At 41.7% G+C, this 26,526-nt stretch overlaps 1 protein-coding gene across 7 annotated transcripts in view; it reads right to left on the minus strand.

Moving 5' to 3' along the window:
- Positions 1-26,526, minus strand: part of FAT1 (FAT atypical cadherin 1) — a 142,324-nt gene that overhangs the window by 37,101 nt on the left and 78,697 nt on the right. For 5 of the 7 annotated variants that reach the window (XM_037734320.1, XM_037734319.1, XM_037734322.1 and 2 more), the window contains exons 4-10: positions 15,935-15,996; positions 12,828-13,157; positions 12,228-12,438; positions 10,990-11,058; positions 9,954-10,093; positions 5,418-5,693; positions 5,086-5,296 (exon numbers count right to left, since the gene is read on the minus strand). In XM_037734320.1, the coding sequence (XP_037590248.1) occupies positions 5,086-5,296; positions 5,418-5,693; positions 9,954-10,093; positions 10,990-11,058; positions 12,228-12,438; positions 12,828-13,157; positions 15,935-15,996 (1,299 nt within the window). The remainder of the gene's footprint in view (positions 1-5,085; positions 5,297-5,417; positions 5,694-9,953; positions 10,094-10,989; positions 11,059-12,227; positions 12,439-12,827; positions 13,158-15,934; positions 15,997-26,526) is intronic. The other 2 variants (XM_017516784.1, XM_017516780.1) reach the window with 1 other exon arrangement.

The raw sequence follows: 26,526 nt of genomic DNA on the forward strand, positions 1-26,526 counted from the left end.
CTAAAAATACAAAAAATCAGCTGGGCATGGTGGCACGTGCCTGTAATCCCAGCTACTCAGGAGGCTGAGGCAGAAGAATTGCCTGAACCCAGGAGGCGGAGGTTGCGGTGAGCCGAGATTGCGCCATTGCACTCCAGCCTGGGTAACAAGAGCGAAACTCTGTCCCAAAAAAAAAAAAAAAAAAAATTAAGATTCCGAAATTAAGCAGAAACTCAGGGGCTGTCAACATTTGAATGGAACCTTCAACTTGTTTTATTTTTACCTACCTGAAACCAGGTATATTTTTATCTGTCTAAAACCACATTTACTTTACAGAATTTTGTCTATAAATTATGAAAAACAAAAAAAAAAAAAACAGAAGAAACATCACTCTGCTCTTAAAGCCAAACCTCCCTCTCTCTCTTGGCTGCACAGGAATATGTCATGAAAACTTATCCTTCCAGAAAGCAGCTGAGTTAGTCATCTTCCAGGAGTCCCTCAAAACACTTCTGGACCACATCTATTTTCAACGGTTATGACTTAAAAATTCTTAAGATTTATATTCCTTACGGAAGATTTCAATTCAGTAAGAAATTTACTTCAAGCTTCAAGAGACAATTGTCTGCTGATGAATAAATGTGTGTAACCCGCCCACTTCATGGGTTTTGAAGACTGCAACCACATTCCCTTCTGATCTTTTTCAGGTCAATTCACCCTCCAGGTCAGTGGTTTTACACTAGTAGGGACTCTGCTCCCTAGGAGATTCTGGTAATGCCTGCAGACATTTCTGGTTGTCACTATTTGTCCAATGAGGCAGCTCCTGGCATCTCGTGGATGGAGACCAGGGAGGTTGTTAAGCACCCTACAGTGCACAGCGCATCTGGTTCCAAGTGTCAGCAGCACTGATGCTGAGACGCTGCTCAAAAGTAGAATGTTTTACCTCCTTTTCTTTGGACCTTTTCAGGCTATACTATACATATCTTTAGCTGCAACTGCAACTCCAGAATATCCTATAATTTTCTATCATCGACTGAATCTTCAAAGAAATGAGTAGCTCTCTATAACCATTTTGGATAAGTCAATCAGGATGGTGCTGCAGGCTCTCAGGTTTAATCCATCCACGAGCCCACCACCCTTCTTCCTGTTTCATAAACAAGCATCCAGAATTCATCATCCTCGTCACAGCACAGAATTCATTTTTCCCAAATGAACTATTCTATTCCACTTACCCAAAACAAAGCTCACCTGCCACTTAACTGCTTTCTCAAATTCTTGCCCTAGGTTTGCCATGAGTGTGGCATTTCACAGACCACAGCTACTTAGTGTGGGCTGCAAACCAGAGGATTACCAAGCATTTCTCTCTCCACATCATTAACAGTAAACACTTCCTCTACAGTCTTCATTTCCTTCCTTTAACACATTTTTCCAAAGATCCCTGGCCACTTTTTGGAGACCAGATCCAGCCTGGTTTTTATTAAGCCTTCCTGGCTCTGTGTCCAGGCCCCAACGCAGTGCCTCAGTCTGCAACAGGGCGGAGGGCCAGCCTTTCATCGGGCCCTGAAGCTCTGAGCTGAACCCGGGTCCTGCTGCCTCTGCCAGGCTGTTCAGAGACCAATTTCCAGCCTGTCTGTATTTATGAGTCAGTGATTCCAGGCCTTTCCTGACTGCATTTTCGGCCCCTGTCAGAACTCCAGGATCCTTTTCTCAACCTACCTGTGCACCACCCTCACCTTCTAAAACTGTGGCTGACTGCCCAGCCCGACACAGGAGACTGCGGCAGCCGTGACAAGTGTCTTCATCCCTGCCCCTCAGACCTCCCTAGGTCTGCTTCACTAGCTGACCCCCATATTTCACATTCATTCTTCTATATCCATTTTTCTCTTGTTTTGTATAGGATAATCTTATCTTGCCAATGAAGCTTCAAATAATCAAGGCTCAAGTGGAGGAATGAATCAACTTTATCTGCACGGGAGGAGGTACAACTTGCTCCCTGCCCTCCAGCCAATCGGGCATCCTCTTCGTCCTCCATCCTGAGAGCACACTCATCCCAGAGCCCCAGTATCTGACACATCCTCTCCTGGAAGAGTCTTCCCCCGCTCTCTGTACTGCTTCTCCACCCATCCATCCCTTCAGGCCTCACCCAAATGCTTTCTGCTGAGAGTGTGATGGCGACGCCTTCCTTGGCCTCGCTGTGGGGCATGACTGTTTGTGTCATCACCCTGTGTTTCCTTTACAGCATCTATTACAACCTTGCTCTCTATTGGCCATGCGAGATTCAGAAACATCCTTTATTATCCAGGGCATCAGACTCTGATGAACACGGCTTGGAGCACGTCGCCAATAACAAGGTTAAACAGGAACCCAGCTCGTGATGTGATATGTGGATCCCACATACATGCAGATTAAGGCAGAAATCATCACCTTTGCAGATGGGAAAGCAACAACATGTTGGCATGGAGAAACACTGAAGGCTGCTGAGTGCCAGAGTGCCCCTGCCTGGCCTCAGGTCAGGTGCATTCACCAGACGCTGAGAGGCACATGTGGTGACGAGCGACGTCATAAGCTCGTAGGAAAGGTCTATAAGAGGCCGGGGATGATTCGCTGACTTCAGCTACAATATCAGTGATTTTTTAACAACTTTAAATTGTTCTCTATATGTGAACAGGGCAATTATCTAGACAAATCAGCTAATTTTGCTCTGAAGCTATTAAGTGTATTACACAGAACTGTGAAGCGGAGTCTGTCTCTTTCCCTGTGGACTCACTGTGGAAGTTCAGTGAGGGCCTGCTGACTGGCAGAGTGGCAGCCTCTATTGACTTTCAAGGCAATTATATTTAACTTAAGTTTGAGGAAGAAAACCAATTCTAATCAGTAAGTTTATTTATTTATGGAGTGTCTTCTATTTCCAGGTGTTAAAATGGTTTTGAAGAAGTACTCTAATAAACTACTTTATTAAACAAACATAAAAGGAAGAAAACACCGTACAGACCAGAGTATGGCACTGACGTGTCTCTAGCATGTAACTCAATTGTTACTGAAAATATCTCTTAATTAATTCCTTTTTCCCTGAAGACGCCTAATCAGCCCAAACCTTTTGCTCAACTAATTGCTGCTAATTAAATATGCAGGGTTATGTACTGAATTTATAACTAGTCTTTTTGAACTTTAAATGTAATCGGACACAAATTAGAAGCAGGTAATTATGCATAGACTTAAATGAAAGGCATTTGTATGAACACGTTATAGTTTGTACAATTCCAACAGACGTCCACCTGCATCCCCAACACACGCACACACACCCTCCACACAATTCTACTGCAGTTTAATAGTACTGGTCTTCTAACTGTCCTTTTATATTACCAAAGCTATAAAAATAGCTTCTTCAGAGTCCTAATTCTACACCAGAACAGGCCATTGGTATTATCTATTCATTGAGGAGAGAGTCCATTCTCAGAATACCAGATTACTAATCCTATCAGTCATTAGAGGCATTCAAAGAATGCACATGCTTTCATTCAGACACCAACAATAATATTTTAACCACCCAGTTGTTGAAAATTATGTGAAAGCTAAGGAGAAGTTTAACATTTTCTCCTACATAAACCCAGTCACTGTGTCTGCGACAGAATTACTTTACTGAAGTACTCAGGCATGCACAAATGGAATGCATTGTGTTCCTAACTGCAAACTTTAGAACCGGTGGAAAAACACTTCATCTTTATTGAAGGCCCTAACTACACTACAAGACGTTTTAACACTGCAATCACAGACAGTGCATGAGATCTTACCTGTGACTAATTAACTCAATTTGGTTGTTTTAAGGGAAATAAATGAGATTTCAAATATGTTAAATAAACATAATTTAACCACCTAGAACACATCAGTAGGCTTTTAAGAATTACTCTCCATTTCCTCCGATTTTGATTACATGATTTATAGTTAATCTATACCTATACCAATTCTAATGCCTAGGAGAGACAATTTCTAAATATGCAGACCTACAGGCTTAAAAAAAAAAGGACAAGTTAAATGGCAGATTTTAATTATCTAAACTCATTACAGAGAAGACTGAAAGGCACTATATTCCTTGTGCTACCAATGGCAGTGAGGAAAATGGAAAACCGTAAACCGTCTTCTCAGCATTTCATCGCTTTCAGAGATCTGCCATGCACAGCAAAGTCCTAAAGCAACGTGACTTCTGACTGTACAGATCATATGATTTAAAGCCAAGCCCTGTTTCAATCAGGGGTGGAACTTTTACAAGACATGCATTTGTGGACCCAATGGCAACTCCCAAGTACCATGCACAAGGATGAATGTTCCCAGCAGGGCACCTGGCACATAAAGCCAGCTTCATCAGCCCACGGGATGAATGAATGAATGAATGAAGGAAGGAATGAATGAGGGAATGGTAGTGGAAAACAGAAGAGACCAAAAACATCCTGCTATGGCAGGACTGCTCCCTGGTGCCCCACCTTGTTACGCCAACTCTGGATCTCTTGGCCTCCGGGTCTGGGAACCATCCAGGCCCACAACTGCACCTGGTTTTTTCTGCCTTGCTGCCTCAGGCCCCACCCCGACAGGCCCCAGCTCTGGGGTCTAGTCCTCAACCCAATTCCATGAGCAAAATTCACCTGTTAAAGATGAGTGGCAAAAATCCAGGTAAATCTGGAAGGGGTGGGAGGGGCATGACACACCTTTCTGAGGTTTGAGCCAGTTACAATGAGAGGAGTCAACACTGTCAAGGAACTTCCTGCTCTGTTCAAGAGAAAATACTCTCTGACCAAAAAGTAAAATGTTAAATTACTAGACAAGCATCTTCCTAAGTGTGTTTATGGAAGAAAGTGTGGTTAAAATAATTTCAGAAATAACGAATTGGTCAAATAAAGTTTCCTTTACTCCAGGGCTTCTCAGAGCCTTGAACTGTGCTAATATGGTGAATTCCCCAAGAACTTCCCCAAACTCTCTAAATTGTATCTAGAGATCCATTTAAGCAATTTTTGCAGATACACAGAAATGCTTCAATACCAGAACTGATTTTGGAAAAGCAGAAATAGACTTTTAACGATTGCAAATTTAAAACTCCACTGAATGCTCCAAAAATACCTGACTCAATCGAGTACAGCACTTCAGCATTTTTCCCTTTGTCCTTGTCCAGAGCTGTGACCTGCAACACAACTGAGCCAACGGCAGCCGATTCATAAACCCGCCCTTTGTAGGAGGAAGCGGTGAACCACGGGGCGTGGTCATTCGCGTCGCCGACATCCACCACAATCCTTGCAAAGTTGCGTTTTACAGGCACATCTTGATCTCTTACCTGAAAGAATCAACACATTATCAATGCCACTGGTGTTTTCCTTGTAACTAATTAAAAATCACACACTCAGACACACACAGGCCTCTGGACCACATGCTGGCAGAAAGCAAGCGGGGGGTACCATGACTGTGAGGACGTGCTGGTGAATGGCTTCATGATCAAGTTTCTCAGAAGTATAGAGAGAGCCGGTTGCAGGATCCAGGCGAAATTTCTTGAGACTCAAGGGGTCTGTACTGCTCTGCAGAGTGTAGATTAGTTTGTTTTTCTCATCCTGATCTGTAGCACTGATTTGCAAAATTTCTGTCTCCGGCACCGTATCTTCCGGAATAACAACTTCGTATTTTGACGTAGAAAACTGAGGACGATGGTCATTTGTGTCTATGACTTTGATGAATACCTGTAGGGATGACAAAAGCACTCACACGATAGTTCCAATTACGATGTTTTAATACTTAAAGCATCACGGAAAAAGTCATGTACACTGAAAAAAAATGATACTGTAGCAAAATAAAACACAAACATGAGAAAGGCAACAAAAATCAAGAATCATACATTTCTTACAACACTTCCCATTGGTATATTACTTATCTGAGTATGAGTAAGATAATCATGACCTTTCCAAATTCTTGCAACTAACTCTGGAGACAAAACGTGTATAGTTTTCACACTTGCCACGCCTTTCTGAAACGAGGCTTAACTTCTCTCTGTCTCTACAGAGAAGGTGTTTGTAGATACTCATGTAAAGGTAACAATTTACTTTACCAGGATTTACAGAAGGCTAATTTCTTAAATCAGATTTGAATCTGCAATACCAACCTACCGAGTGAGACAGGCAATCCTATTACCTTAATTTCTCATTCTCATCCCTGACATCCCAAGCCCCTGATCATAGGTTTTTTTTAACATGTAAAAAGAAAACATAAGAAAGGTGTTTAGAAACCACTGTATTCCTGTGATCATAAACCTACATGTATGTAGTAAATCCACTGATTCCCTAAAAGCAATTTAAATAGACTGAAAAAATAAACTCTCTATGTCTATATAAAGTAAAACCTTCAGATGAAGAAACACATATGTGAAGAAACTTGGTACCAAGCTAAATTAGAAAAAAAAATTTGACAGTAAGAGGATTAATTTTCATAATGAAAAGACGTATGGACATGGCACAGTGGGAATCACTGCCAATTATAAAACATGGTTTAGAGTTTCTGAAGAAGAAAGCTGAGCTTTGTGGGGGTGTATGGAACAAAGGGACCTGCTGGTCCCAGTGGCACAGGAGGCTGGAGTCCCAGGAACGCGCAGGCAGAGCTGCAGAGCGCACGGGGCGGGCCATGAACAGAGGCCTTCCGTGAGGGCCACGTCAGTGCGCCACAGAAGACGGAGGCAGCACGGATGTTTGAGTCAGATAAAATATAACATTACATTTTGTATGAATTCTAAACACATCCACCAAGCCACGGAAAGGTTTCATGTGAAAGCTATGTAAACCTTTAAAACTACAGATGCCTCACTTTTACAGGTCCGTGATAATCCAGAAGGGATGGCTATAAAGGCAAATACCATAAATTAGATTACACTTTCATTTCCACTATGAATTTTAAAATTACTTTCCCCATGTAGTGGGTACTGGGCAGAGAAGCTTAATCCTGCTCCAAGCTCAACCATTATTAAGCAGAAAAAAACAAAGTAAAAGCAATTCCACTGAAACATACTGATTGTGCATTTCCATGTCCAACAGTTGCCTACATAACACAGGGGGGTGTGAAATCAGCCTGCAACAGTCCCTGCCCTCACAGAGCCACCAGGCTCACCACGCAACGTTCTGCACATGCAGAGCCTAACCATGTCTGGTATATTACTGAGGAAGTTTTTAAGAGTCCAGAGACTGGCTGAGATGCTCAGAAAGCTCTTGAGAGGGTGGCTGGCAGGTGAGCAAATACGAAGAAGGCCTGCGTCAAAGACACGAAGGCAAGCAGTGGAATGGAATATCCTATCCTGCCCTTTAGAGGCTGGAGAGGACTTGGAACTGAGGCGTCATACAGTAAAGGAGCGAGACGAAGGCAGAATCAAATAGGCAGGGCCTTGACTGCTGAACTGATGTGAGAGAATCACACAGCTGCCTTTGGTCGGAAGAAACTCACCTCCAAGACGAGCAGCAGGGATGAAGGAAGGTGACTGCAAGGTGAACTGACTGTCCATGGGACGAGAGCCCAACCCAGTGCTCACGGGCAACAAGTACAGCTTTCTGAGTGCTTTCCGGGAAACAGGCTCTCAGAACGTGGAGAAAAAGCGCCCTGCGTGTCGCCTCATCAACCTTCCTAGGAACTCCAGAGGATGATTACCAGCAGCCCCACTTTCCAGGTGAGAAAATGGACACACTGGGAGTTACAGCTATTTGCCTGTGGACACAGGCATGAGAGGTGGAGCCAGGATTCTAACGGAGCGACCTGCTCCAGAGGCCACCACGCTGATCCTCGAGAGAAAGCGGAAGAAGATATGAAAGCAAAGCTGCTAGAATGCAAGAGAAAAAAAGGGAACTGGATTTGGTAAGTTGCCAGGAGACACAAGACAAAGCGAAGTGACTGGAATCGATGCCGGTCAGTGTCGTAAGCAGCACACGCAGGCCAGGAAGGCCAGGAGAGCCGTGTCCACGGGGCACTGGCAGTTCTCCGGCCTCCCGCCACATGCCTCTGCCGGGGGCTGCCTGCGTGACCCACCAGTGCTCACCTAGACCTTCTCAAACTGGCATCTGCTGCCCCTGACCTGGATACACAAAACCTGCTGTGTTGGTTTTTGAGTGTTACCTCCAAGCCTCAATTCATCCCCGCTGTATCCTAGTGCCTCCGCGCCCTGCGGATTTCTGCGCCCTACTCCACGCGGCAGCTGCTGCTCCCCTGCCAGCCCCGCCCAGTTTCATATTTCCAGGTTCTCGGCTCAAGAGGAAAAATAATCTAAACACGCATCGTTCCCTTTGTCCAACATCTTAACAGGTCAACCTGGGCTCACCGTTCTCCTACAGTCTGAATGCCTGTCTCTGCCAGCAATTAGGACAGCATCAAGGTCCTATGAGGGTGGCCCCAAATGAGTTATAGAAGTATAAAGGAGGCAATGAAATGTAAGATATTTTGTGTCCCCAAGAAAGGAAACGAGAATGTATTTCCTGGGTTTTATAGGAATTTTAGTTGACGTCCATCATATTTCATGCTAAACTTTTAACTGCACTAATGAAGAAGGCAATTATTGGGAAGAGGAGCAGTGTTAATTATCCATAGACACATCGTCTTTAGTAATGAGAACGCTTGGCACATCGGGCCATTTCCACTGTTTATAAAGCTCCCTTTTGTTAGATTTCTGGGTAGTCGATTCTGTGAACAGGTCAACAGTTACACCCCTTAAATATTTCTCTCAGAATTCGCCTGCTAAGATTTATCACAATGTATGATGCTTTTGTTCTCATTCTCCTACTCTAAAATTTTACTACAAGGGCTTATGTCTAAAGAGAGAAAATCAATAGATTCCGCTTGTCTCTAGAATGAGAACAGCTACCAACAAAATTGACATTTTAACACCACATGAGAACTTTTACAAGATAATCTCAAAATAACCCCAAAAGCATAGAGTGTACATAGATCAATTTTATAGACACTAAAAATCACAAGGATTTGGAGAAATATTTTTATAAATGGCTTTAAATTATCTACCCACTTATTAATTGAAAAGACATCACAGACTATAATTTTTATGTTAAGACTTAAAACAGTATAATCTAAGTCCAGACATTGAAAGTCAGAAGCATCTTGTTCTCTGACATTTAACTTCTTTGTTTTCATTTAGGCCACAGTAGGTTATAAACAAGCCCTTAGCTCCAATGTCATAGTGTAGGCTCCAACAGGGCAAGACCGTTGGCTGTTTTGTTTCTGACTGTTCAGCTTCCAGTATGGTGCCTGGCATGTAACAAATGTGCAACAAATACTTGTTAAATGAATGAATGAACGACGCTCTGCCTCCTCCTGAAACCTCACGATGATTACTCTCTCCAGGAATACTCTTTTCGTACACTTCAAACAGCCCACACGGAGAACCAAAGAAAATAAGAAAGAAAAGAATTTAAATTTAACTTACAGGATTTCAACACTTAAGTTTGAAATCCCCATAATCTGGCCATCTCGATTATCAGATAGGAACAAATAAAGGTGTTACAGGAATTATTAGAACAACTGTATTAGTTATTTTATACAGCCTTCTTTAAGGCAACCGAGGAGAATCCCAAAAACATGATTTAGAAGATTCATCGCTTTAGCCAGTTTTACAGAAAATGACTTAATTCTCAACAGTGATGTACGTTACATTAATATAGTTTAAAATGAGTATAAAATTAGATGTTTATGGTATAACAACATTGGTTTGGTTTTCGAAGTCTTCTTTCAAAATTCTCAAAGCTGCTTAATTACATGCAAAACCTAAATTGGGATCTGCAATTAACTTTCTTTCCCTAAATATAAATTCTTAGCGTGCATGTGCGTAAACTATACAAACATACGAACTTCTGATTTTAGAACCTCACAGGGCAGAGCCACTGCTCACATTGCCTGTGGACCCAAGTCAGAATGCTATCTCAATCCTCCTCTGACAAGAGCATCATTGGCCATTCAGTTACCTGAGTAAGGATGGCGGTGGTTCCATCGGTAGCTTCCACTGTGAGGTTATAGTTTGACTTCTGTTCTGCATCAAGAGGTTTGGCAACAATGATGGTCCCAGTCCCCTTGTCCACATCAAAGTGACTGCCGTAATTGCCACCTAGTTTAAATTAGGACAAAAAAAGTACAAACAGGTCACAGGATGACAGTCTAGTTTATTTGGTAGCTTTCTAATACTTAACGGCACTGAGAAAAACTTCTAATATACTAGCAAAGAGCTTCCAAGGTGGAGCATCTTGAAAGAGAAGAGAAGAGTGGCCAATTACAGACAATGCCCGTTAAGGCAAGAGACCACCTGACAGAAAGCAAGAAAAGCCGCTCTGAAAACAAAGACGTGGCTAATACTGCCAAAGAGTTACTTTCAATTTGCTTTTTCAGGGGTTCTGAATTTCTCCTCAATTTGTATCTCAGCGGTAGTATGAAGCATCACCGGCCATTTAAAAGTTTACTAACAAAACTTTCTGACACTTTGAGCAAATTCCCCTAACAAAGTAGCTATTAAAAATCAGTGTTCACTCCGGAAAAAAAGACAGTGATCATTAACTTCAATTAGTCCTGGCTACTGTAAACTATCTGAGAAGAATTTCTTTTCTCATTTTTGACGAACACAAAGCTTAATGAAACGAGTTTCTATCCTACTGGTATCATCCAAATGCATCTTCAATTGCGTTTTTGACAAAACTCTTTTGAAATCCATTGACCTTGAGATATGAAATGAAATGGGATGAAAAGAGAGGTTTAATGTCATGATGAAATTCAACTAAATCTAACCAAGAAACAAAACACACACAACGTCTTAAGTGCAACCTAAAACCGTGGAGCTAGGTGAGCCTTATGTGTCAACACGTTGGCAGGTGGGATGGGTGACCATGCGTACACTATGAAAAGGAACAGCAATGCAGGGTAGTCACTGGAAATAAAAAAAGGTAAAAGAAAAACAAGGCTTTAATTTTAGATCTCATAATCTGAGGCAAATTATGTGATCTCAGCAGATACCTTCTGCTGTACAGTTCGGGTCACAAGTCATCTGAAAGATGTAAAACACTTCTCTAGCAAGTGTGTCTCCTGGCACAGCCAAAAAGAAGCAAGCACGCATGGAAAGCAAGCACAGAATAAGAGCAATCAATCAAACCAGGTCCAAGCACAGCAAGGTGACCCAGCGAGGTCAGGTACTGCAGAGCAGCAGCCTGTCGATCTGGAAACGTGATAAAAGTTAACAGAGAGCAAACAAACGGTTTGGATTAGAGGTAACTATGAAAAGTGTGTCTTTTCCCCCTTCCCTTAAAACTATGCTGTCATGGTTTCATGGGCGTTCATGACATCAATTTCACACAATCACCAAACTGGGAAAACAGCCCAACCATTTCACGTCAAAGTTACAAAGGTAAGGCCTGGCCTGACTCGCCCAGTGGTCTGGGTCCATCAGCGGCAACTTTTGGGGGCTTGGAGGTAACATAACTAAGGGGCAGAAGAGGAATAATGGACATAAAGTCCCCCCTAGATAGAATGAATCGCAACAGATACTCCTGTTCATAAATACCCTTGTAACTGATATGCAAGGAAACGATAAAAAATAATCTAAGATGCCAAAGTCTAAGGTGAAATTTTAAAAATATGTTGAATACAGTATTACACTCAATGTCTTATTTAAACTACATGACAAATAAGAAGAAATGGCTTTAACATGTAATCTTTATTGGAGGAGGAAATAATCTAATGAATCCTTCCTATTGAAAATGAGGCAAATAAAACTAAAAACTCGTAACTGGTGCCATAACTTTAAATGTATACAAATAAAATTCTGTAAGCTTATTCCTTATTAAATACTCACATGTGAGAGTCACACAGGCATAGTTACTTTAAATGTTCCAATCATATTCACTAAAAATAATAACAGGCCATAGGTTGTGTACCAATAATTAAACATTAAGAAACTCTGCTTTTGGACCAAAACATTCAGGGTTTTGTCTGTAACTCTGTGATGTACTTTCCAAAAACTTTATTTTTATATTAATAACTTGGTAGAATAGAGCACCTATTTGAGACAAGTTTAATGTACGCTGCATATTGTAAAAAATTTTGCAATCAAAATATTACAATTTAAAGCAAATTATCCACTTGTTGATCTTATTCCCAATTTTAAATCCTGAAATGTGTATAAAACTCATCAAACCGTATGCAGGTTCTCCTCAGCGTAACCCATGAGGACAATGAAAACAGGGAGGAATGCTTACCAGTGATGTCAAACCAAAGAGGTATTCCAGGAGGCTCGACAGATATTACTCCAATCATGTGAGCAACGGGGTCACTTTCCATCACAGTGAAGGTAAAAAATGATTCTTCAAATGAAATGGGCTCCGGGGATGGTTTGGGTTTGGAGATCCATTCGATATGGAGCCTGGTGGTTGAAGACTTTTGAGGGCGACCATTGTCAACTGCTTTAATCTATAAAACACGGGCACAGGGGATTAAAAACAGCAAATCAGAAATTACGGGCCAGAAATGAAGGAAGCACAGACTGGTCTGGGCTTAAACTGGGCCGATTTCAGACATTTAGCATTTGTATACTGCGTTTTGAACGCGTTTTGCCTGATAAAAGAACAACCCTTTCATGACCACATTCCACATAAACAATAAGCACCCTGAGTGACAACCGAAAAGGAAAACCAAACCCATCCTTCCCAAACGTGATCCATCGCGCTGCCTAACGGGTGGTGAGGCCACAAACACTTCCACCATTTACGAAACAGAAATAAAGTTATTACAGGAGAAACACAACATGAGGTTTACAGTCACCACACACAGGAAATTACAAGGCCACAATCTTCACTCACTGAAAGAATATCATATTCTCCAGCTGCTGAGAACTTCTTGGACGAAACCACTCCAGTTTTCGGTTCAATAAAAAATTTGCCGTGCTCATTCCCGTCCTCGATGCTGTAGGAGATTTCGGCGTTGGGGCCTTCGTCTTTGTCAGTGGCTATGACGCGGTAGACGGGCTCTCGCCTGGCAGCTCTCTCTCGGTCTGGCTTCTCCCGCTCAGGGAGTCTGATTTTGTAGAACTTTTGCAGAAACTGGGGTTTGTTGTCATTTTCATCAAGGATTTTCACGATGATTCTGGCAATAGTTGATTTGGGGGGACTACCGTTGTCTGTCACAGTAACCTGTATTTTTAAAGTTAACAGATTAACATGTTAAGACACCCTATATACAAACGGAGCCCTTCTTCCTAATGCTACTCGGCAGGTGTGTAAAGCTCTACACTTCGCACGGCGTGAGGGCACACACACACCTCCTCCTCATTCCAGCAACAGCCTCAAGGAGGTGAGGCCTCCCATCTCTACAGGGAGAGTCGGGGGCTGGCACGGGAAGAAAGAAACAGCTGTGCCCTCGCACCCCTTCCTGACCTCTCCCCTCGCACTACTGTAACTGGAAAGTGAACCTCACCCACATGCTAAGCTACTAAAAACTTAGTACCTTTAGGTCATGGAAGAGACACAGGAAGATTCTGCTTTACACATTTAAAGAGTCTTCTTAAAAACAATATACATTCTATGCCCTTAAAAATAAAATTTCCATACACCACATTAAAGATGTTAAACTCCATCAATAAAGTATGCTAAGCTGTCGTTTTAAAGTACATGTTAAATAAATAGTACACATTCTAATACTAGTGATCACCTTTTTACTGTGGCTATTTTCCTCTACAGACGTTTTATAGGAGAGTGGACATAAATATTTATATTTAAGACCAACTTACTAAATAAGATTTCAGTAAAATGGAGGTAAAATAACTTTCATTTTAAGTAAACTATCCACATATTCTTATATTCTATTTAGGAAAAAATATCAGAGAGGCTTGAGGACCGCACTGATGACTGTTTCTACATTCGTAAGGGACCATTTCACCCTTAAATCCAGTGTTCATGTTTCCATCAATGGGTAGAGTAAATTTAAAGACATTAGTAATACTTATTTTCCCCCCACCCAAACCCCCACCTCCTTCCAAATTAATTACCAAAATACTGAAAACATTAAAGTAGACTGAAGCCTGGCAGGTGTAAATCCTGTTGTTTATTAAAGTGTGACTATATCCCCATGGTGCTTGTCAAAAGTGTTTCAGTACTTGTCCTTCTTTATATTATTTACCCTCCTAAGCTTTTTCAAAACAAAACAAAACCAAGCTTTACTATTTTAAACTCTCAAAACACTTCCTTTTCATCAGTTTGCATATGAGCTTTAGAAAAACAGTAAAGAAAAATATGAGCAAGCACTATGTTTTTTTTAAGTATTCATCACCGAATTGTTCCTAAGTTTGGGTTCAAGACCAGTAGCTAGTCACGACTTTCAACATGCAGTGGAGACAAACTACCTCCAAGACAGCCAGATCAATGCCAGCACTGGTTCTCAAATCACCACCCCAACAGGGCCCTACTGAAAAATACACAAGATATGAACACTGAAGGGAAAACTTCTCACCAATGTCTAAATATTACTTTCAAAATGCTATATATCTGGTATCTGCTTCCACCTAGCCTTTGATATTCACTAAGAAAAGAGGGCTCTGGAGTAAGGTATGCAATTAATGTGATATTTGCAAGGAACAGAGCAAAATGTCAATTGAACTGCTGCTCTCCTATTTTGCCATCTGTTTATTTTTGTCAGTGACAGCATTCACCCCTTCTGTCAATCCCTGCAGTGATGGAATGAAAATTCAAAACTCTGCTCTAGCATAATGAAAATGAATTCAAGGGAACTACATACCCTATGAACTAAAAACTCAGATGTGATATGGGAAGAAATTGCTAATGGGGAACGCACCGTGGCTGTGAAACCACCTTTTCAAGAGGGTATTCCTAATTCAGGCACACACGCACCCATGCACTGCACACCCATGGGAACGAGTGACTGACCAAGTTAAGAAAATCTGACCAAGGACAAAACGAAATGAAGCAGGCAGCGTTATAAACAGCAATATAAAAAGAGGATTTCAAAAATGACAGTTTAGAATTTTGTCCCTTATACTGTTAGAGTGGAAGAGGAGCACTGACAATTAAACAAAATCAAGTGGTCTTTTCGAGTCTGGCTTTGATAATGAACACCAGCTTCCACACGGGACACAGGGGTCTCTAGTCCTGCTCCAGGGGCCGCCCGTCTGCTGGCTGCTTCCTGGTGGCACGTCCATGATCTCATCGATCTACGTCGACGTTACACGCCACCTCCCCTCTCCAAATTACACAGTTTTTTACTGCAACGTTATTAACTATTAATTAGCCAAAACCCAGGTGACCAACAAATGATAACAAGCTATGGGTTTTTTAAGAACCAGAAGGCATTTTAAATTACTCGTGACAATGAGAAGCTTTATTAGAACTTTCTAGAAGAGCACATCTGAGACTTCAATCTACTTTTACTTTTGAGGCATTTAAGAAGCACTAACTAAATAATTAACAGTTTAAAATGCAAAAATAATGCAACTGTTGGAGAGCAAAANAAAAAAAAAAAAAAAAAAACAAAACTGAATCCGGAAACAGTTACCTCTAGTTAAAAAGGCTGAACTAGAACTACAAATACCAACATAAGTATATCTCAAAAACGTAATACTAAAGGGAAAAGAGATGTATACAGAGAAACATCACTTATCGAAATGCAGATGAATTCCAAGTGACACTATCCACAGTTATGTTTGCTCCCTGCGTGCACGAGCATAAAGCACAGACAGCCCATGACAGTGGCTGTGTACCTGGGAATGGCACTGGGGTAAAGAAAACATGAGCTATATCTGTTAACAATCTCTTTATATTCCTTTTTCCTAATAACGAGTAAATAATAATACGACAAAATGTTAACAGCTAAGAATACCAGTTAATAGGGACAAGATTATTCTTTCCCATGACACTTACAAATCTTTAAGTATTAAAGATTAAAAAAAAATACTTACCTCTAGTATGTGTTCATCTTGCTGCTCTCGGTCTAGCTTCCTTGATGTAGTTGTGATGAGGCCTGTAAAATGACAGCAGTTCATTAATCCTCACAAAATAAGTCCCATTACAAAATACTGCAATAAAAACCACACTCTCGCAAATTTCTTCTCAAGGAAAAAAAGTAAGATTACTAAAGAAACATAATTTCCAGGTATGATTATTTTATCTACAAACAACAATATACTTGATATTTTCTCACTTTCATGACTCAAAAACATAAATGATAAATATTAAGAAAGTGGGAAAACCCAAATCAGTCACAGTTTCTATTTGTTAGCAGTTTCAATATACATTTTGTCAGAAAAGATTTTTTTAAAGTGAGATGAAGTTATCCAGGATTTGAATCTCATCCACCTCCTTTAACTGTTCAATAGACAATGAAGAGTTGACAGAAACAACTTCTGTATTTTAAAAGGGCCACTGAAAATAGCTCTAACTTATTACCTTTGACTTATCCAACCTCATAAATAAAAAACTGTTATAGAAAGTAATAAATAAATAAATATTAAAAAAAGAAAAAGAAAAAAAACGCCGGGCGCGGTGGCTCACGCCTCTAATCCTAGCACTTTGGGAGGCCAAGGTGGGTGGATCACCTGAGGTCAGGAGTTCAAGGCCAGCCTGGCCATCAAGGTGAGACCCCATCTTTAAAAAAAGAAAAAGTAATGTCATTTTCCAGGTAATCTTGCTCATTTAATTTACCATGATAAATGATTCTCAAAGAAATTCCATATTCTTAAAAAAAATTTTTTTTCCTATCCAACTAGAATATCTATATGAGTTTTGACCTCTCTTGAGAACTTTAATAACTGCCTAAACTGTCAGCATATGCTGGAACCCGAAGGCAATTATAATTTATAAAATATATTCTTGTGCTTCACCAAACACACAGACAACATTCCCCTAACCACTAAAATGCTGCCCCAATCCAGGTTGATGGCGGACAGGTGCTTGCAGGAGGATGCACCTCCGGCCTTAAAATCAGGTGGGGCCTGCGTGGCAGGACAGCTGCCAGGGGCACACATTCTCCTGGCAGCGCTGAGGTTTTTTCCCACAGGGAAATACTTCAAATAATTCACGTTTAAGAATAGACTTTATTAATCTAATTTATTTTCTCCTATAATCTTAATTTCACAGAACTACCAATTAAGGGCTATTCAAAATGTTTCTCTGCAGTTGTAAGCGAACGGTTTTGTGTTTTCATTTAATTCAAAGGTTTCTTTCTTCCTTTAAGTGGTTAGTAAGAATCTCAATCAACCTTATTTTCCTCACAGTGCAATGAAACAGTGTTCTCTTTTCAATAAAAACAACAGAAGACTGTATCACAGCTCCACACTGGGGTTTTCCCAAACCATACTTGCAGATTAAAAGGGGCTCAAGGAAAATGCTTCACACTGCTTAAGGGTGTAAAAATGACGCTTAAATGTGGCACAAGCTTAACTTTCATTAGTCAAAAACGTTTTAAGTTAATCCCTTTTTCCCCCTATCAAAAAGGTACCACCCTCCCGTAACTGTGGTTTTAAATAGTTCAGGAACGACAAGAAGCCACTTGATCAGCCCTATCTAATTATTGTGATGTGTCCACCAAGAAGTTGTGATAAATGGTAGTATCACATGGAACAGCAGCTAGACACGTTCACTGCAAAATAATATTGTTCTACAAAGCACTTAATTACTCACCAACAGCACTGCGCAAATACTTGTGAGCAAATACAATTCCCCACTTTACAGTTTACTTACAGCACACAAGGCTAACAAAACCTGCACCTATGTCCACACTACCAATTCCACATAAAAAGTTTGGGCGTGATGGCTCACACCTGCAATCCCAGCACTTTGGGAGCCCAAGGCGGGTGGATCGCCTGAGGTCAGGAGTTCCAGATCAGCCTGGCCAACATGGAGCCCTGTCTCTACTAAAAACACAAAAACTTAGTTGGGCACAGTGGCAGGAGGCTGTAATCCCAGCTACTCAGGAGGCTGAGGCAGGGTAATTGCTTGAAACTGGGAGGAGGAGGAGGCCGCTGTGAGCTGAGATTGTGCCACTGCACTCAGCCTGGGCAACAGAGCAAGACTCCATCTCAAAAACAAAAAATCCACGTAAAGCCAAAAGGCAACCTGACCACCTCCTTTCTTCCTGGGTCTGAAATTATCTGCATGTTCTATACCTCTCAAATTAATTCTCCTCTGTTAACTCAAATTAACTCCATCCCAATGCAATGCACAGAAATGCCCCTTTCTTTCCATTTCAGCCTGACTGCTCTGTGTCACTGCCTCACCCCTTAGTTTAAACGGAAGTGGGTCAAACTCACTGCGGGGCTGGTGTGGGTTCCTGCTGCTCGATCCAACTCCTAATATTCCTTCTATCATCATATTACTCCACAGTATTAAAGCCCCTCATTTAAAAATGTGTCTTCTTTCCTATCCTGAAAACCCGTGAGGGCAGAGGCTGATGCTCTGGTACACGCAGCTCTCTCCTATCCTCAAGAAACACTTAAATGTGTGAACATGGGAATTTCTTAAAACTATGAAAGACCATAATTAAAAATGTGTGCTAGAGTAGGAGAGATACATAAACTCCTTTGCACCTGGAAATGGTATAAATTCACAGCTCGTAAGTGTGGGCTTCCGAGAAGCCGTAAGGCAGGTGTGCAGGTGCCGCGCTGGGCTGTCAGGTGCCGGCAGCACCCCCAGGTCCTGAGCAGCACAGCTCTGAAGCGCAGGGAGAGTCGTGGGGACATGGGCAGGTGTGACTCAGACCACAGGCACAGGAGTGAGTACGAAACTAAAAAGAACAGTAGGTCTACAAAAACGGTAAAGAAAATAGCAGGCCAGTCTTCAGCCTAGGAAGCCATCCGCTGAAGAGAAGCTTGGTGTCCCCGAAGCTAAAGGTGAGGATTTTAAGGAGGACATCCTTCGGAGGAGCCTGGAAGGAAGGAGAGAGTGAGGCAGGGGGCAGCCCAGGAGAAGCACTTCCTTTATGAAGAGAAGGTCGTCTCACGTGCTGCTGTAAACAAGAGAGACGAGGCAGATGTGGACCTCCACTAACAAGTCGTCACCGTGAGCCTCCTGAGGCCAGTGAAATCTAAACTAATTAAAATTCAGTGAGGTTTACACTTCAGCTTCTCAATCACACTAAGCCATATTTCCAGGGTGCAACAGCCCGGGGGCCGGTGAGGACAGCGAGGAGCAAGGCAGACGCAGAACGCGCTCCCCCCGCAGGAAGCTCTGCCGGCCAGCACGGGTCTACACAGCAGACAACCCACAAAGCAAGGTCCTGCAAGAAACCCTGCAAGGTGGGTTTACTTTCCTGCAGAGAACACGTTAACATAGTTCAGACTGACAAAACAAATAACAGCAACAACAAAAAATGTTCTTTCTACATTCACAACATTCTTAGCGAAAAGAATCTTAGCAAGGCTGCCATGGCGCTTACCCCTAATGCCATCTCCAGAGACAGGCTGTGCACGAATGTCCTTTGGGGCGGCACCAGGCGGTGCAAAGGGGTAAAATTAGGGCTCCTCATGGGATTTTCATACAAAATGAACACAGAAAACAGAATTTCCGAATGAAGCAATGAAATACTGGGCATTTGGGGTGTCTTTTAGAGGTGAACTTTACCTTACAGCCATCAACCACACTGAGTGCCTAACCCCTACCTGAACCCCCTGCACTCTGGCCCGTGAAGCCATCTACTGAATGTGTTCTGTGTTCATGTTCATTCATGCCTCTGTGTGCGTCTCACTCCTGCGCATCATCACCCCACCCTGCCCTCCTGAAACACCTACTTCAAACATAATTCCAAAGTGCCGCCGTCCCATATACCCACTACATGTTATTAACCTAGCAGGCAGGAAGTGTCCTAATAAGTATGTCCACTTCTTTCCTTTTTGACATCTGTGTTCATCTGCAATATTTTTTTGCCAAATCCCAGAAAGATATATACTTAGAAAAAACTGGGCCAGGCATGGGGGTCACATCTATAATCCCAACACTTTGGGAGGCCGAGGTGGGCAGATCACCTGAGGTCAGGAGTTCGAGACCAGCCTGTACAATATGGCAAAACCCTGTCTCTACTAAAAATACAAAATTAGCCAGGTGTGGTGGTGTGTGCCTGTAGTCCCAGCTACTTGGGGAGGCTGAGGCAGGAAATCACTTGAACCCAGAGGCAGAGTTTGCAGTGAGCTGAGATCACACCACTGCACTCTGGTCTGGGCAACAGAGCAAGACTCCATCTCAAACAAGACAAAGGAAACTGTACGGAACTTCGGAACTAGAGAGGAAACTTTAAGATTATCAAGTTCAGTTGCCTGAACCAAAGAGAAGTTATACTTTTCCAAGGCCACTAGCAAGTCATGAACAAAGCCAGGAGTAGGATTTAGTTCTCCTGAGGCTCAGATGAACATTTTTTTTCAACTATAGTATTTCAACTATTCATGAACTCTGAACTGTGACTTTCACAAATTGTAAGGAAAAAAAAAGGAAGGATTCATCATTAGTCATGTAATAGGTCTGAAGAAGCAGGGCAGGAGATAAAAGAGGCGGCCAAGGCAGAAAAATACATATGCAATTGCTTTCTTTTCTGTGTTTTATCTTCCTCTTCTGCAAGCGCTGATAAATTAAAAATAGGAAGAAAAACTAGAAATTTTTCCTTCCTTGGTCCAGAAAAACATTGCATTCTATATAATAAAACTATGATAAACATAGGTGGGCTGAGAGTAGCCACAGTATATTCTCACCAATGAGCTGTTACCAGTTGACCCCATAAACGTACGCACGACGAAAGAACCAAACTTTACTGCACTTGATAAACATCATTAAAAAACCACTCATGGCCTCATTGAAACCCTGTCTCAATGTCACTTTAGACATTTAGAGATTAGTTCATTTAGAACAAAGAGAATGTCAGATGAGCTATAATGTTTCAGTATAAAATTGTACTCTTTGACATTTCTTACAAATCAATACCAAAACCATCTCCAAACGTCTCAAAATTCAAGAGATCAAGTAGACTTTGCAAAGTAGCTCAACATAAAAGTGAACGTCGGGGGACCAGTAGGGCAAGACGGTCACATGAGATGGTCCACACGGCTGGAGCGATCTATGCCTTCGGTCACGTGTGTGGTACTGTCCACTCAGAAAGTGGAGATAAGACAGTCTTGTTTGCAAGAAACCAGGATGGAGGCTAGAAGCTGGCAAAGACTACTTTACATGTGAGAAACAGTAGGACAGACTAGAGCACAGGGTGCAGACAAAAATCACGGTATAGGAGCCACACACAGAAAACAGGAAGCAGGAAGCAAAGGCTCTTGCCAGCAACTCTGTGTTGGGGGAAAGTGTGGACGTGGCTGGATGAGAAGACATTTGTGCTGCTCCACTACGACCTACACCTACCCACCATCACCCTACACATGAGTGAGGCCACCGAGGACCCGCCAGCCAGCAGCCAAGCCTGGGCAAGAGCACAGCTGCCCTAATTTGGCAGAACCCTAAATTCGGACAGCTATTTCGAGCCACTCAAGTTTGACAGCTTGTTAGCCAAGGTACTATGCCTTAATACATTATTTTATTACATATATATATTAACCTCTCTAAGCCTATAAAAAACTGAGATATCTCCACATATGTATGTATATATCTTCACATATGTGTATGTAAATATGAGGAGATAACTCCATTTTTACAGGCTTAGGGAGATTAAGTTGATTACTCAATGTTATTTAGCAAAGTACTGAAGTTGGAAATTCAATAAATCTAGTTAGTCTACATTAAAAATGAAAGAAACCAGGAAGGGACTGGAGACTTTGGTTCTATAAAAAATAAATTTCAACATCAGCACTGTGGATGAAAATAGATGACATAATCCCAGCACTTTGGGAGGCTGAGGCAGGTGAATCACTTGAGGCCAGGACTTGGGAGACCAGCCTGGTCAACATGGAGAAACCCCGTCTCTACTAAAAATTCAAAAATTAGCAGGGTGTGGTGGCACATACCCATCATCCCAGCCAGTTGGGAGGCTGAGGCACAAGACTCACTTGAACCTGGGAAGTGGAGGTTGCAGTGAGCTGACAGCAAGCCACTGCAATTGAGCCTAAGCGGCAGAGTGAGACCGTCTCAAAAATAAATAAGAAAGATGGCAGCTTGAGAAGGAAAAACAAATAGGATTTCTGAGTATGACTCAGGTCCAACTGCAAAGAGAGAGCAAGCACTTGTGATCCACAGTAAGAGTCACTGACGACCCCACACTGTAAAAAGGCAGGGTCCCGGGCCTACAGGAAGGAAACTCTGCAGCCCTGTGTTCACCTCACCCAGCAGGAAATTTACTTGGAGCCACTTTTTAATTACTCTATTAGAGAATAAGCAGAGGATGGGAAAAGATCAAGGGAACAAAGTAAAAATCTGGTCACCTGATAGCTCCTTTTTCTCTGGTTGTTTCTTCTACCCCCTACCAACGATTTCGGCTTGTCTACCGTTTTATTTTGCAATAATTCATGAACGACAGCCAAGAACATTCTAGAAAAGCACTGTCCAACAGAAATGTCTGTGATGATTTCTGTGTTCTATAATTTGCACTGTCCAATATGGTAGCACCCGGCCACATGTGGCCACAATGTGCTTGAAATGTGGCTAATGTCACTGAATAACTCAATTTTAAATAATTTAAACAGTCACCAATTATATCTGATCCTTTACAGCATCTCCAATTTCAAATGCTGCCTGTCAAAAGTAAAAACTTTAACATCTGCAATATTCAAAATATTTTTCTATGGTTAAAAATTGAAGCAAAAATATTTACCTCAACCCAAATTTTTATAGACATCTGTCTTAATCCTACATAGCAAAAAGAAAGTAAAAGTTTCCCAGATTTTGACTGTGTGGATGCTGCCCTGCCACGCTCCTGCCTGTGCTTCCCTGCTGTGAGTCTCCAGTGGGCTCAGCTGGCAACGAAGAGGCCCGCATGAGACCTGCTGGTTTAGAGCTTCATCCGAACATGTAACAATCGAGGGCTCTGTGCTTAGCTGTGACTTGGAGAATCATTACTAGTTTTTTGTTTTGTTTTTGCTAAGCACTAAAAGTGAATAAATTAAATCTCTGTTCGTCAACAGTAACGACGTTACAATGTTTACTATCTCAGTCACCCACTTTTCAGTTTGCACTGTTATCCAACTTCTCGGAATGCTGTTCCCAAATATGACACCATGAGAGACATATACAAAAGCCTAAGACAAGGCTCTTGTCCTCAAAGGCATACAAGTTATTTAAGGGAACAGCTCCCACACGTAAAAGGCAGAGGTGGACATCAAACTGTTCTCTCATAGTTCGGTTTTTAGCCAACACTAATTTCGTGCTTCCTAAGACCCAGCTCTGGGCTACGCACTGTGCATACGTCACTGTCACTGGGTACTCACAGCAGCCCTATAAGGGAGCTACTAGTATACTGTCTTTATTCTCAAGATAGCTGAGGTTTAGAAGGTAAAATCATAGCCAGCCAAAGGCAAAGCTGAGATGTGACTCCAAGTCTGTTTGATTCTAGAGTCCAAGCCCTTAATTCACAGACAACTCTAAATGTACATATCATATTTAATATGTACAATGATTACACAACAAAGTTATTCAGTGAATGAAGACCCAGGACTCTCCCACTTTCCTCTGGGATTAGAATGTTCTCTCTGCCAAACCCAGCTCCTTTTGCAGGATGGAGTCCTCTGGACATATCACTTCCTCACAATGTTTGATTAATCACAGCACTATTTTGATGAACCCTTGACTGCAGGCATGCACTCTAGGTACCTACCATTTCCCCCAATGATTTCTCTGAAACACTTTCACATACTCCACTCTGCTCTAAGTTTAAGAACTATAATCGTAGCATATTTGGTGGTTAAGGAAGCGTCTAGTTTAGGTTTAGGGGTCTTGAGTGTCATTTCTTCAGGGGCTGCAACCACCAGGAACTGGAAGTCAGATTTCTGCCCTTCCTTGCTGACTGCGGCAGGGACTGCTCCCAGGGACATTCAGTGTGCTTTAAGATCAGCAACTTTAAGGTCCATTACAATAAAACACCCGTAAGACACTCATGGCAGACTGTGAAACCTGCACTGCTCGGGTAACTTTCAGACAAGCAGTACTACAAAAACCAGCAGGGCAAGGTGCTGGTATGAGACGTGCACATGCGTGTACAGACGTAACCTATACACACACACACTCCTGTGCATAATAGTTGTGGCACGCTAAACCATGAAATATTACTTCTGGCTACTCCTGGGAAATAGAACAAGTGGCTGGGGAGAAAGAGGAGAGAGGAAAAGAACTGCTAATGAGCACATTACTTAAATAAATTTAAATATTAAAACATGTTAAAGCTCAGAATGAAAGAATATAGAAATACTTTTGTGGGCTGAAAACTAGACTTAGGCTGGAAAATCTCAAATAAATTATTTTTAAGCCTTAAATATATATAAACATATGGCCATGTATATAAAATATCAGAACTTCTTAGAAATATCATAGTGAGATATCCTATGCAACTTTTTGTAATGTTTTTGAGTTGGAACAAATTTTGAATGAAATGGATCATGCACACTAAAGCATCCTCTTACTGTAAAAACGAAGTCTGCTAAAGCCAGAGGGTCTTTCACAATGCTCTAGCCCAAATCCTGTACCTTAAACATGAGGGACTGAGGTCTAGGAATGTGAAATAAATTCCTGAAGGTCAGAGTCAGCAGAGGAGTGGAAGCCAGCGTGGAGCTCCCACCGAGGAAATTGTTTAGAAGTATCTGCTGCTCAAGCCTTTTCCATCAAGGGCCTGCACTGGAATCACACGGTATGAATGCCACAGACCCTTCTTTCTGCCCCATGCCAGGGCCACCAAATCGCACTCTCCACCCATGCGGACCCAGCCTGTACCATCTCATAAAGGTTTCCAGGTAATTCCATCCCACGCTGACCTTCTTGGCACAAGTGCTGAAAGAAGGTGAAAAAAATTCACTGGTGGTTCAACAGCTTTGTTTTCAGTCATGACAATAAGTAGTAATGGACATATTCTGGAACAAAGCATATTATCCATTTCTTTAAAATACTATTTGAGATACAGAGAACTACAACAGGACTATGGCTATATGAGAAATACATGGTATTTCTCCAGTATTCTTCTTAAGTACCATAAGAACCATGATTAATGTTGCAAAAAACGCAATGCAGTGGCCAGAACACGGCCCACCTGAAGATTCCAACTGTTCTTCAACTGCTTACTAAGTCCTGAAACATCGCCCAGAATCTTCCTGACAAATCTGCAACTACTGAGCAAATCATTAAAGCCTGTGAGAACATAAGTTAAATGAAATGTAGTCTTTCCAACATAAAAAAAATAGTAAGACTCTAAATGGCTACAGAAATTTCCATTTAGCAGCATCTTTTCCGTCGTTTTGGAAATGGCTTTGTGGTGGACTGAGTGGTGGCTCCTGCCCTAAAGGAAGGTGTGTATGTCCCCGGCACCTGGGAGAGTGAACTGATTTGGATAAGCACCTCTGAAGATGTAATTAAGAACTGCAAGACGAGACCACCTGGGATTTATGGTGCACCCTAAATTCAATAGCAAGAGTCTTTTTAAGAGAAAGGCAGAGGGAGACTTGAGTCAGAGACCCAGGGAAGAAGGCCACCTGATGAGAGAGGCGGAGACTGGAATGCTGCTGTCACAAGCCAGCAGGTGCCTGCAGCCTAGGAGGAGCAAGGATGGGTCCTCCCCAGCATCCTCAGAAGGAGCGAGGCCCTCACAGCATCTGGCATTCAAACTTCTGGCCCCTAGAACTGTGAGAGAACACCACTCTGTTGTTTGAATTTATGCTAAGTAGCCTTAGTGAAATATACCTTTTTAAAAATTAATGGCTTTACTGAGGTATAACTGATACATAAAAAACTACATATATTTAATGTATACAATTTGATGAGTTTGAATATACACACTAATACATCTCTTTATTTGAATAGCAAATAATAGTACTGAAAAAAATATTTTCTAAAAGATAAGAATTGGGTAACATTGGCAAACAATTCCATAATGCAGAGATAGCCACTTTTATTACTTTCTGTAATAAGTCAGGTCTAAAGCTGATTTGGGATGAAACCAAAAAATCCCAAGTTAAGCCATGTTTTCCCTCAGAAGGAAGAGAAAGCAGGATGCCTCAGCTCTGGAATGGGACTTCCTCGACATCTCTGACTGAGAACCACAACTGAGCTAAGTCTTTTGTTTTGAGTTGTGAATATATAAAATATAACACAAACTGTATATCGGTTCTATCTGAGTATATTATTTCTCATTTTCTTCCTTCCCCATAATAGAAGAAAAACTCCCTAAATATTTATTAACTCTATTCGTAATTATAAATTCTATCTTAACACCTGCAACACACAAAGTTCCAACTATAAATCTGTTTCCACTAAGGACCAAGACAGAACAGACTCTCTGATTCTGCGTAAAGCAAAATAGCCTCTCTGTCCTCCAGAGTTCATTTCGCCAGCACCATGGGTCTCAGGGTACAATGATTAATCACATTTTTTT

Source organism: Cebus imitator, unplaced genomic scaffold, assembly GCF_001604975.1.
Source record: "Cebus imitator isolate Cc_AM_T3 unplaced genomic scaffold, Cebus_imitator-1.0 Scaffold603, whole genome shotgun sequence".
Lineage (NCBI taxonomy): Eukaryota > Metazoa > Chordata > Mammalia > Primates > Cebidae > Cebus > Cebus imitator.